Raw genomic sequence first — 12599 nt, forward strand, 5'->3', positions numbered from 1 at the left:
AAGCAACTATTTAGCAAGTGGGATACTCATATTCTTGGACAATGCTAGCTTCTCCCAAGGCAATGGCTCTAAATTAAGTTAGTTCTAGGTCTTGGAAGTAGCAAGTCAAGGAAGAAACAGATTGGGGACCCTTGTCTATGGAACCACTAGTAACTTTTCTTCTGGTCCAGGCTAGAATGGGTAGTACAATAACCATGACTACAGCTATCACTTATTACTAGATCTACTGAACACTGACATTTAATTCTCACAGTAATCCTATGAAAACAATTGTTTGAATCTTTAGTTTGAAGAAATGAAAATGAGGCACAGAGTTTAGGTAACTTGTCCAAGGTCACAAAACTAGTGAGTTCCAGAAACAAATCAAGGTCTGATTCTAAATCTTGTTTGTCCTCCCAGAGTCAGACCCAGAAAACTGTAAAAGACAAGTACAGTAGAGTCACATCTTAACACAGGAGTTAGGTCCTAAGGTCAGTGAATAAGGCATATACGCTGTCAAAATTACCCTTGTAAATCCTAGAAACAGCTCCTAAAGAATTCTCATTTTTGAGATCTTTTATCACAGAATAATACATTCAGATTTTAAATTATTTAAGTGTTTAACCACTTACAACACTTCATCATTTTTATTACTCTCCAACTTTTCAGCTCTTCTTTTCATGTTCATTATTTTCATTTTCTGTATATAATTTTATCTGTCCCTCTTTGGTCAGTGCTACTTTCTGATTACTTATTTAACTCTCTATCTTATTGATAGAGGATCTTGTGGAAGCAATTTCCAATTATTTCCCTGCCTCCTAAATAATGGCATTTCATTTTATCTCAGTGAGTAAGTTCTGTAAGAGCTGATCCATTGTCCATGAAGGTCTAGGAACAGTAGCTGTCATTCAATAAACATGGGATGAATATGGATAAATAATAAGGAAACCCTTAAAATCATTAAGCCATTTCCCCTCGGGTGTTAGAAACACGCACTGAGGATTTCAAGCTTGATGAGGTGCATACAATAAGAATACAGAATGGATGGCAAATGAAATAACAGTATATTTGGTTCTCATCTCCATTTCTACATATGTGTTCAATCAATGGAATAACTGACAGACTTCTCTACACTATTTAAAGTATTATTTATTCCCTATCCCCATGTTTTCTGACCAAGAATAGAAAGTCCAATTCATATAATTTAAACATATATATTATACAAACTCACTATGTGTCTGTTTTAAAGAAATTGAAGGAAAAAGTTCACTGGAATGTGATAACTGAAAAATTTCAAGATACCTTAAAAATTCCTTTTAGAAAATCCATGAAAGACTATTCAGAACAGACAATATGACAAAGAAAAACATCCCTTTGAGAACTTTTCATTTCTTTTGTGAGATTCATGGAGTCTCAAAAATGCTGACATTGAAGAAAGGCCTGCAGTGTAGCCAAAGAGAAAAGTCTACACTGTTACTTCCAACACCCTCATATAATTGAAGGATAGGCAGGAAATACTCAGCTGGGAAAAAATCCAGAGAAACTCATTTCTGTCCTACCAAACATGGACATTCTGACCTAAACAAGCATTAAGAGATAGAAGGAGAGGAGGAAAGAAAACATAAAAGGCTTCTACTTACCAGAGTTGCAGGGCACGCCTTGGGCAGATAAAAGATAGAGCCTTATGGAGCAGCTCAGCCGTATCACACACACAGTGTAAGCTTGGTGTTAGCATCCAGCATGCGACTGTTTGTTTTTGCAAAAAAGAACCCCAAACAGGTCGTCCTCTTTTCCCTTTGTGCATTTGTGCTTAAACTCCAAAGGGTTAGTGAAACTTGTAAGCAAGGATGTCAGTTAATCAGAACAATACTTCACATGAAACACACAAACAGTACAGGAGACACATCATGCTCAATGTAGTGGTGCTCAGCAGCCTGTCTTTCTTTTTTTCTTTTTTTCCTTTTCCCCCCTCTTTTTTAACCTTTCAAAATGAGAACTGGATGTTCTCAGCAAGCAATTGTTAAAACTTTTCACATACTCCCTTATATGGTGAAGCAACAAGCCACTGGAAGTGGGCTACCTTAAATGGAGAATGTTACACCAGCACTTTGTTTTTGGAAATACACCATCAAATCATAGCTGGTTTTGTCTTGTGGTTTTTACAACTCTAGCTCCTGTTGCACAAAATTTATATCCAAGGATCAGAATCAAGACATGCTTTGTCTGAATATCATTTTGAGCATCATCTGGACCAAATTTGACTATCACGTGAGCTTAATTTTGGCCTGCCCCACATAAGTTGGCCATTGCTTCACAACATAGGAAATAAGCAGGCAAACACACATATATATCCCAGAGACACATGTATATAATATGGTAAGTGTACACACACGCACAAGTATCCAGGAAGAACTTAGGACAACCAGTAGGAACTATGATGACTTTCACATGGTCCAGGAAATGAACATGGAGGGGAACTGGTCAAGATGCCACATGATGAGATGACTATGGGTGAGGGGAACCAGCGTCTTAGTCAGTGAAACTACTCTACCAGTTTGCTTTGGAACTTAATATTTCTTACTGCCTTAGTATAGAGGGAACAGGTTCACAGGTTTTTCTTCCCAATATCCAGAACTTTTGGCTATCAACTTTTGAGTGACAATGCCACAAGGGAGTATGTTACTGCCCTGTGATCACATATAATACAGAATTTATGTTCTCCTAGACTGCTGTCTGCCACAAAATGGCATAAGACAAAAAAGGTGAACCAGGTCTAAAGGGTTAGCTGTAAGTGTCTTCTAGTGCTTTTGACTGACCAACACATCATGGAACCCCAGTAAAGAAACACAAGACAAATGGCTGCTAAGGTGAGGTTAAAAATTAAGTCACATTGGTCATGGAAAGCTAGTGATCATGACTCTGAATCAGCAAAGCTGCCTTCATACCATTCAAAAGGTATCCACCCAATATTTGGAGATGAAAACTAAAAGTACCTTTTGTTCTGTCTGGTGAGCCAACTGGCTCTGAAGCTGCTGAAGCTGATTTGCAGAACCATCACAAAGGTCATGGTAAGCCTTGTTTAGGGCATTCAATTGCTCAGATATTTGTTTCTTCTCTTTTTCTGAGAGCCTGGAAGATGAAGCATTAAAGCTTTTTTAGGAGAAAAAAAAACAATCTCCAAACTCTGCTCTATTGCTTCAAAATTGCTACTTCTTCATCTTGGATGGATGATCTTCTTCCATATTCATCGGAGACTTTGGCATTTCAGTCAGTTCTTCTGTTTATCTCAAATCAAGTCATGGTTCTTGGTGATGTCAATGCTATGTCACCCCTATGCTTGTAGTTCAAATGACCTCATCTCCACTTTAGCCCCACCCCCAAATGTCAAACTTAGATCCTATCATCTAAAATTATTCTGCTTCTGAAATCTTAGACTTCAAGAATCCACTATATGATTATAACTCTACCTTTCAGTTTTATCTTTTTTTACTCCTTCTATACCTATTTTCTTTTTAAAATAAAATATTTTAAACAGGCAGAAGAATGTAACACATTCTTATTTACCTGTTGTCTAGCTACCCAGCTTTCATTTCACAATTTACTATTTTACATATTTGCTTTAGGGCCTTTTCTTTTTCTTCTCTCTCTCTCTTTTTTTTTTTTTTTTGAGATGGAGTCTCGCTCTGTCACCCAGGTTGAAGTGCAGTGGTGCGATCTTGGCTTACTGCAACCTCCACTTCCCAGGTTCAAGTGATTCTCCTGCCTCAGCCTCCCGAGTAGCTGGGATTACAGGTGCCCGCCACCACACCCAGCTAATTTTTGTAATTTTAGTACAAACTGGGTTTCACCATGCTGGCCAGGCTGGTCTCAAACTCCTGACCTCAGGTGATTTGCCCGCCTCAGCCTCCCAAAGTACTGGAATTATAGGCGTGAGCCACCGCACCTGGCCGCTTTAGACCCTTTCTTAGAAATAAGACATTACAGATATAATTAAAGCCCACTGTATATTTGTCACCAAGTCCATTCCTTTCCCTTTCTTCCCAAAGGTAACCACCTCTTGAATCTGATGAATCCTGCAACTTTCTTTTTTCATTCCACATTATGTTTCTGAGAATGAACTCTATTGATTCAAATGGGATCTATCCATCAACTCATGGATATGTCCTAAGCCTTCCTTAATGCCTCCATTTCCTCTTATTGTATCAGTCCTCTCTATTAAGTTTCTTTTCTTCAGAGGCCAGACCCCACAATCCATATTCTTGATCAGTTCCTTACCATTATCCTTGCACTCTCCACTCACTAACCTGATAAAAGCCCAACCCCAAATCAATCAAACCACCAGTCTCTTCTGCTCCTACACTAAGGCTGCTAGGTAAATCCAGTTAGAGAAAAAAAAATTCCACAACCACATAGACAGAGCCCACTGGTTTCCAATCTCAACTGGGCCACAATACTTCCTGACAATCCTCTTGTAAATTCCCAGCCAAGTCCCTCTTCCTTTCTCCTCGGCACCATCCTTTCAACAAACCTCTCCACCTATTTCAAAGAGAAAATACAGACCACTGGGCACTAATTCTCTTACTTTCTGGCTTCAGTCCTAACAAATTTACCTCTGTCCATACCTTTCTTAATCTCCTTTCCCTCATCTCCACCTCAGAAAAAAGGTGGTCCCAATTTCCTGTTTAAGGTTGTACTTTCTAACTATCAATGAGTTTCCTCCTCTTGCATGTCCACTGGGACCTTTCTCTAATTATCTCCTCCCCTTTGTCCTTGAGACTTACTCGAAAACATAGTTAAGTCCATTGTATCTTTTAAGAAAACAAAACCCTTCTTGACCATATATTCCATTTTTAAATATTGACTCTATTATATTTTTTGCTCCTATGTCCTGGCTTCTTGAAAGAGCAGTTCTGTTTCGCCTTGCTTGCCTCCAATGTGCTCCTCACCATACTAAATCTGACCTCATCCCACAACTTGTCACCAAAGGCACCAAAGACTTCTAACTTGCCAAATGTAACAGATATTTCTCAACTTTTCTTGACTTCTGAACTTCTCTCCTTTTTGGAACTCTGTTCTTTCTTGGGTTCTGAGTTATCACTCATAATTTTCCTTTTCCTTCTCTGAGGCTTCCTTAACAGGCTGAGAAGCCCCAAAAAGCCCTTTTGAGTAATCTACCCACATGGTTTCTAATACACTGATAATTCAAATCTCTGTCACTTTATGTGATAATTTTCATGTGTAACCACACCCATAGATTCATTATCCTTAACATCTCTTGAATATTAGTCTCTTTGTTTCCATTCCTCGTCATTTCTTGTCTACATTATCAGAATAGCCTCTTAACAGGCATCTCAGCCTCTATTCTCACCACATGTCAATCCTTTCTTCATATAACTGTTCTAGCAACCTTTAAAAGTAAAACACAATCACGTTTAAAATCTCTTCCCATAGCCAACAAATTAAATGCAAACTCCTCAGTATGAACTACAGGGTCCCCATAATCTGGCTCTTGCTGCTCTGAATTCTCCATTCTGAAATCTCATTATGGCTGTAAGTTTTAGCCTGATAGACCAGGTGCCCCAGATGTGCCATAATCTCTCATTTAATACTCACTTATGACCATGCTTGGCCAAGAAGATCTGTGATGTTTTAATAGCTTCAGAGACTTGTTCTTTCTTTGTTGTCAGCTCTTCTGACAGAACCTACATGGTAGAAATAAAGAGAAAAAGCTTCAAAACCCAAGAATTAAGAGTCAAAAATTATTTAAAATTATTTTTTTAAATCCTAGAGAAAATATGCAGCTTAGGTCAAATTATTATCACCAATGAGCTACAGCTGATAAAAAGGTACAAGAACAAACAAGATGGCTTCTTAAGTTTCTTTAACATTTACTCAGGTAGCAATCACTTCTGGAATGGCCCACATGTGACTTCTACTATTCCACCTAATGTATTATCACATGTTATTCTACCCAGGTAAACAGAGATGGACCTTCTTCTCACCTGCTGTTCCAAAATAGCTTTTTCAATGTCTGTTGATTCTTTGGTCTCGGATGAGGTAGCTTTTCCTTGTGTATTCCTCGCTAGGGTAGACACCCAGCCCAAAAGTTCTTTAACCTTCTCCACATGTTCTTGTTTCTCCTCTTCTACCACTTTCTAGAATAGGAAATAGAAAATCAATATGCTAGCAATGTCTTTTATTAGGCTGGCATGACTTCAGATTTTCTTAAATGAAGTCTTCCTAAAAACAGATAGTTACCTAAATAAGTAGGCTGTGAAAATAACCCCAAGTATAATTTAGCCCCGCCTACAGTATTGCTCACAGGTGTTTGTGAGCTAAATTTATTATACCTAGGTTTAATACCTTTCTGAAAAATACAAACCACTGTTTTATATATAATAGGCACTCAATAATTATTTGATGCTTTTTAAAAAAATCTCTTCACATATAGCATCTTACTCATTTTCATAATTCTTAGGTTTACAGGTGAATCTGTAAGAAGAGAAGAGACTGAAGCCTACTGAGATTACATTATGTAGGTATGGATATAAAGAAAGTCTTGCTAATTTAAAAAGCAAAAGATGGTATGGTTAATGTTTTAACAGCTTTTCTTTTATAAGAGAGGCTGAATATGCAGAAACTTATTTTACAAAGACAGAAAATTTTTACAGTTACAAAAAGATGACATGCTCATTACAATAAATTCAAACAAGTCTAAAATACATAATTATGTAAGTTAACGTTATTTCCCCAGAAATTTGGTATAGGTGCCTATAAACTTCTTTCTATGCCATGTCTTTGTAGTACACAGTTTTGTTTTTAATGAAATCATAATTATACATAGTATTCTAACTTCCTTGTCTCTCAAATAAAATATATATTATATAATAATTTAATTATATGTTACATATATAGCATATATTTTGCTGGTTTAAAAAATTTTTTTAATTTTTGTGGGTACATAGTAGGTGTATATATTTATGGGGTATGTGGGATATTTTGGGCTTTTTTTTGAGACAGCCTATTGCCCAGGCTGGAGTGCAGTGGCACAATCATGGTCACTGCAGCCTCAACTTCCCAGGCCCAAGTGATCCTTCCACCTCAGCCTCCCAAGTAACTGGGACCACAGGTGTGTGCCACCATGCCCAGCTAATTTTTAAATATTTTTTGTAGAGAGGGGATTTCCCTATGTCACCCATGCTGGATTCAAACTCCTAGACTCAAGTGATCCTCCCAACTCAGCCACCTGGGTACCAGAGACTACAGGCACACACCACCGTGCTGGCTAAGATGTTTTACTGTACTTTCAAGATGACTTTGGACCCAACTGTCCTCACCTCCTCCTCCTCCAGACGCCGGAGTGCATCACTGATGTATTTCACGTGCTGAGTTGTTAAAGTCACCAATGCCGTGTAGCGAGTCCTTAAGTCCATGAACTGTGGTTCAAAAGAACAATTTAAATAAATCGTCTGCCAGAAAATGAAATTTAAATAGTTCAAAATAAGAGGAAATGTTCATGCAGTCACATGTTCACCAGAAAAGTGAGCCCTAAATCAAAATGTAAGGCCCAGGCAAATGAATCTTTCCTTAAGGGAAGACAGTGGTGTATTTCCTTCCCCCACCCTCTCACCTCTTGAGTGATGGCATCTGAAGAGGAAAGCATGCGACGGCGCTTGCCAGGGGATTTCTGCTGCGATTCCACAAAGGCCTTGTATGTCATCAGTTGCAATTCATAGTCCTAGGAAAGGATGAATTTCGCTACAGTTACTCAGGGTTTTATAATTCACATACATCATGTAATAAATCATAGCTTTTTATTGCTGGAAGCGTTTTGGTGACCACTCATGCTGGAGGTTAGCAAACTTTTCCTGTAAAAGGCCAGACAGAAAATATCAGGCCATACTCTCTCTCTCATTATAAGTGAAAGCAGCCATAGGCAATATATAGATGAAAGGGTGTGGTTGTTAGAATAAAACTTTATTTATGAACACTGAAAACTGAAGTTCATATTATTTTCACATCATAAAATATTATTCTTTTGATTTTCTTTTCAACCTTTTCTCATGGGCCATACAAAAACAGGTGTTTTTTGTATGTGGACAAGATTTGGCCTGTGAGTCATAGTTTGCTGACGCCTTAGTTGCAGCCTGACCAACCCTTTCATCTCACCTGTGGGGAAAGTGAAACCCAGAGAGGGGATGTGAATTTCCCTAATTAACTAAGTGGGTAAGTAACAGAGTTAGGATTAGAATCTTAGTTTTCTAATCCCTGAACCAGTATTCTCATTTTACCATACTATTCTGCCACTTCCTCTGCAACCCTGCAAGTTCTGCTCTAGTCCACTCTCTTCTTCTCTCACATGAAGTAGCCTTATGAGTGCAGTAGCCTCTTAGGTACTTTCACTGCTTCTAGTCTGATCTCAATTTATTCTCTATTGTTCCACCAGAATACTTTTTCTAAAACCCAAAGATGACCACATCATTCTTCTCCTTAAAAAGCTTTCAATGATCTAGAATAGAGCTTTTCAAACACCAACATGCATATAAATTATATCCCCATATAATTTATTAAAATGCAGAATCTGATTCAGCAGGTCTGAGATTCTACATTTCTAATAAGCTCCCAGGTGCTACGGATGCTACTGGTTCAAAGATAACACTTTGAGAAGCAAGAATAGAAGACAAAGCCACAACAATGGAACAAGGCCTGTCATGGGTTGGCCCCAATCTCACCGCTAATTTTCCATAGTCACTGCTCCTTATTGTGCCTTCTAGCTATATCAGAATACTCTATTTCCTCATATAATCAAGTATTTTCATTCTTCTCTGCCTGGGATTATGCAGTTCCTTTGCCTAAAACGTCCTTCTGCTGTCTACTTAAAAAAACTCTGAGTAGAAGGAAAACAAGGAATGAATTTGTGAAGGAACCCATAAAAAAATAGTAGTAAGAACATTAAAATATAATCAAAGCAATTGCTACCACTTACTGAGTGCACTTTAAGTTTGAGGCACGGTCCTATGTATACATTATCTCATTTAATCTTTACAATCACTCAGTGAGGTATTATTGTTCTCATTTTATAGATACAGTAACAGAAACATAGGCTAAGTGCATACTCAAAGTAAGCCTGGAAAATGGTGAAGGGTTTGAACTCAATTCTTTCTTACAGTGAGTGTTCTGTTATTAACTAAAGGAAAGCCTTCATTCAAAAAGTATTTGTTAAGCATCTTCTATGTACTTGCCATTGTTTTGAGTGCTATACACACACACTGAGAAACAAGTCAGGAAAAACTTTGCTCCCTTGGAACTTACATTCTAGTGAGAGTCACAGAATAAACAAATAAATATATAATAATCTCAAGTTATTTTTTTCTTTTTTTTGGAGACACAGTCTTTCTCTGTTGCCCAGGTTGAAGTGCAGTGACACAATCACGGCTCAATAGCCTCAATGTCCCAGGCTCAAGTGAGCCTCCTACCTCAGCCTCTTGAGGAGCTGGGACTACAGGTGCACACCACTACATCCAGCTAATTAAAAAAATTTTTTTTTACAGATGGGATCTTGATATGTTGCCCAGGCTGGTCTCAAACTTCTGGGATCAAGTAACCCTCTTGCCTTGGCCTCCTAAAGTGCTGGGATTACAGGTATAAGCCACCACACCTGGCCTCAAGTCATTTTTCCTTAAAGATATTCTAAGAGAAATAGGGGAGAGCTAAATCATTCACGGCCTTATAAACCATGTAAGAATTTAGAATTTTATTACGACTATGATATGAAGCCATTGGACAGTTTTGAGCAGGAGAGTGACATGATCTTATTTGCTGTATTTCATCTATTCTAAGGTACACATTTTCTCCACATTTTAGTCTTTCAAGTTGGAACATATTTTAGAATCAATGGCATGTCACATAACTGGCAGAGTTTCTTCTTTTTTCCTCTTTTTGGCATGCAGAAAATTATGGTGTAGCTTGTAATCAATGGAGTCTAAGATTCAGTGACATGCAATATGTTCTAAAAAGGGGATTTTGGCTACTCTGTGGGAAAATAGCCTGTGGGGGCCAGAGCAGAAGCAAGAGACCAGCTCAGAGGGTACTGTAGTAGTCTAAAGAAGATTCTTCACTGGAATGTGAACTAGGGAAATAGAGGGGAGATAACGGCAGGCAGTCAGATGTGGGACATGTTTGAAGACAAGAGCCAACGGAGAATATAAAGCTTAAGGCAAAGAGAAGAGTTTAGAATGACTCCTGGGTTTTTTGCCTCAGCAATTAGAAAAAAATGGCAATACTATTTCCTGAGATAGGAAAGACAAGTAAGAAGCATATTTAAGAAGAAAACTCAAACATTCTGTTTTTGCCATGTTAAGTTTAAAGGGCCTACGGTCATGCAAATGGAGACTCCTCAAATCACAGCCAACATCTGCTACTTCTCCAAGCAACCCCAAACATGGGGTTGCAGGAAATACACATCTGCTTAACTGAAGGATCAGGCCAGCTTGTAGCATAAGAACTCTGCTTAATTTGTCTAGAAACAGAACCTACAGTGAAGATGTAGGTTTTCCTGAGCTGGTGATGATTCATGTTCTTTTTGGGATGTGGTAAAGTTACCTTTACAATAGTAGAGTACTGCTGTGAAAATTTTTGACATTGATCCAGTTTTGTCTGATTTCTCTCAATTTCTGCAAATAGGGCCTAGGAAGCAAAATATCACAACATTATCATTGCCATTACCACCATTGAAAGAGCTGAACATTTACTATGTTCTAAGGCAGTAGTTTCCAAACCTTAGCTGCATCAGAATTGCTGGAAAGGGTGGTTAAAACACATACTGCTGGGCCTCACCTCCAGAGTTTCTGGTTCAGTGGGTTTGGGTTCACAAATTTGCACTTTTTTGTCTTTTTAATCTTTTGTAGAAACAAGTTCTCGCTTTCTTAACCAGGCTGGTCTCAAATTCCTATCCTCAAGTGATCCCCATGCCTCGGCCTCCCAAAGTGCTGCAATTACAGGCAGAAGCCACTGTGCCCAACCCAAGAACTTGCATTCCTAACATGTCCCCAGGTGATATGGATGCTGCTAGTCTGGGGTCCACACTTTGAGAACCACTATTCTAAGTATTTTACATGTATCACTTCAGTTAATCCTAGCAACGATAATCTCATAAGGTAGGTTAAATAAATAACAAACTATGTCCATTTTACTGATAAGGAAGTAGAACACTGAGAAGCTAAAAACTTCTTCAAAGGCTTATAGCAGGTAAGTGAGCCAGGATTGGAATCCAGGCAATACAACTCCAGATCTCATACTCTTAACCATAATGCTAAACAAAACAAACCAAAACAAAATACCAACAAAAAAAAAATGCTTAAAATAAATCATTTTCAAAAAAAAAAGAATCATTTTCTTCTACTTACAATTTTCCCTTGGTTTTCAAAACCCCATATCTAATCCTAGTAAAATAAAATGTAATATAAAAAAAACAAAATAAAGATAATTTTAATCTGTCCATCTAGTGGTTTCAATACAGTTAAAGAAACTCAGAACTGAAGGTACCTTACAGGTTCTCTAGTCTAAATGCAAAACCAGTATCTTGGGACGATCCTGCTCAAACCACTCAAAGAAAAGAGAATTTGGATATCTTCCATTTGGAGGAAGCTTTAATTGCCAGTACATCATTTTCTTTTATGATAAAGAAAATTTAAATTTCTAACTCTTCTCGCCAGAGCTACTACCACACTCACCGTCTGCTGGCTGAGCTGCTCCGAAAGCACTCTGCTATCCTCTGCCTGGCCTGGCTTCATCATTTCCTGCTGGGCAGTGGTTTCCTCAATCCACTTGATGAGAGTTCCATGGCAGGCTCGGTAATCTCCCAGAACTTCCTGGATACTTTCTAGCTCAGATTGGCTAGAACAACAAAGGGAAACTGCTATCAGATACCTTGGTACAAATACAATAAAGTAAATGAGGTAATTCCCTCTTTAACCCATGTATCCAGCTGGGCTTGACCACAAACGATCCATCTTTATCTACGGGGAACAGCGATGCAAGGCTGAGTGAGACCTATGCATGTACCAGTGCCCTATGGTCAAAAAAGTGAGTAGAAACCAGTTGTGACCTGCTAGCCCTGGATGCTGCCTTGTGGTCTAGCATCCCACAATAATCCTTGTCAAATTTTTTACCTAGGTTGCCAAGAATTACCAGGGTGACCAATAAGGTAGTATTGGCTGTACAGTTCTATTCCCTGATGACAGAGTATCTGTCAGTACAGCACAGCTATGATTTATGAATCACTATAATTTCTCAAGGAGAGAGGGGAGAGAAGTGAAAAATAGTCATTATTTCCTGCTACTTCCAATAAGTCATATCACTTCTCTAGTCTAACCAGCTTTGTGATAAGACTTCAATTAGAATGAAAACTTATGAGTTGTTAAGCTCCTCTCCCTACAAATTTCCCTAACCAGCTTAGCCTCCAAAAGGTGCAGTTTCTGTCCTTCCTATTTACATCTGTCATTAGAAGCAGGACCTCTAGTAACAGAGATGAAAAATTACTGAATTAGCAAATGAGATGAAAGCAAGAAATTCTGTAAAGCTCCATCATAAAGAATGGCTCATATTTGGATACAAAGCTA

The 12599-nt window shown here is 38.3% G+C and overlaps 1 protein-coding gene across 39 annotated transcripts in view; it reads right to left on the reverse strand.

The window, feature by feature from the left end:
- Positions 1-12599, reverse strand: part of MACF1 (microtubule actin crosslinking factor 1) — a 378870-nt gene that overhangs the window by 156186 nt on the left and 210085 nt on the right. For 36 of the 39 annotated variants that reach the window (XM_063782390.1, XM_063782385.1, XM_054681497.2 and 33 more), the window contains 7 exons: positions 11712-11874; positions 10582-10665; positions 7610-7717; positions 7317-7415; positions 5982-6134; positions 5593-5681; positions 2973-3108 (listed from right to left, as the gene is read on the reverse strand). In XM_063782390.1, coding sequence (XP_063638460.1) covers positions 2973-3108; positions 5593-5681; positions 5982-6134; positions 7317-7415; positions 7610-7717; positions 10582-10665; positions 11712-11874 — 832 coding nt within the window. The remainder of the gene's footprint in view (positions 1-2972; positions 3109-5592; positions 5682-5981; positions 6135-7316; positions 7416-7609; positions 7718-10581; positions 10666-11711; positions 11875-12599) is intronic. The other 3 variants (XM_063782389.1, XM_063782396.1, XM_063782314.1) reach the window with 1 other exon arrangement.

The sequence above is a fragment of the Pan troglodytes genome, chromosome 1 (genome assembly GCF_028858775.2).
Source record: "Pan troglodytes isolate AG18354 chromosome 1, NHGRI_mPanTro3-v2.0_pri, whole genome shotgun sequence".
Classification (NCBI taxonomy): domain Eukaryota; kingdom Metazoa; phylum Chordata; class Mammalia; order Primates; family Hominidae; genus Pan; species Pan troglodytes.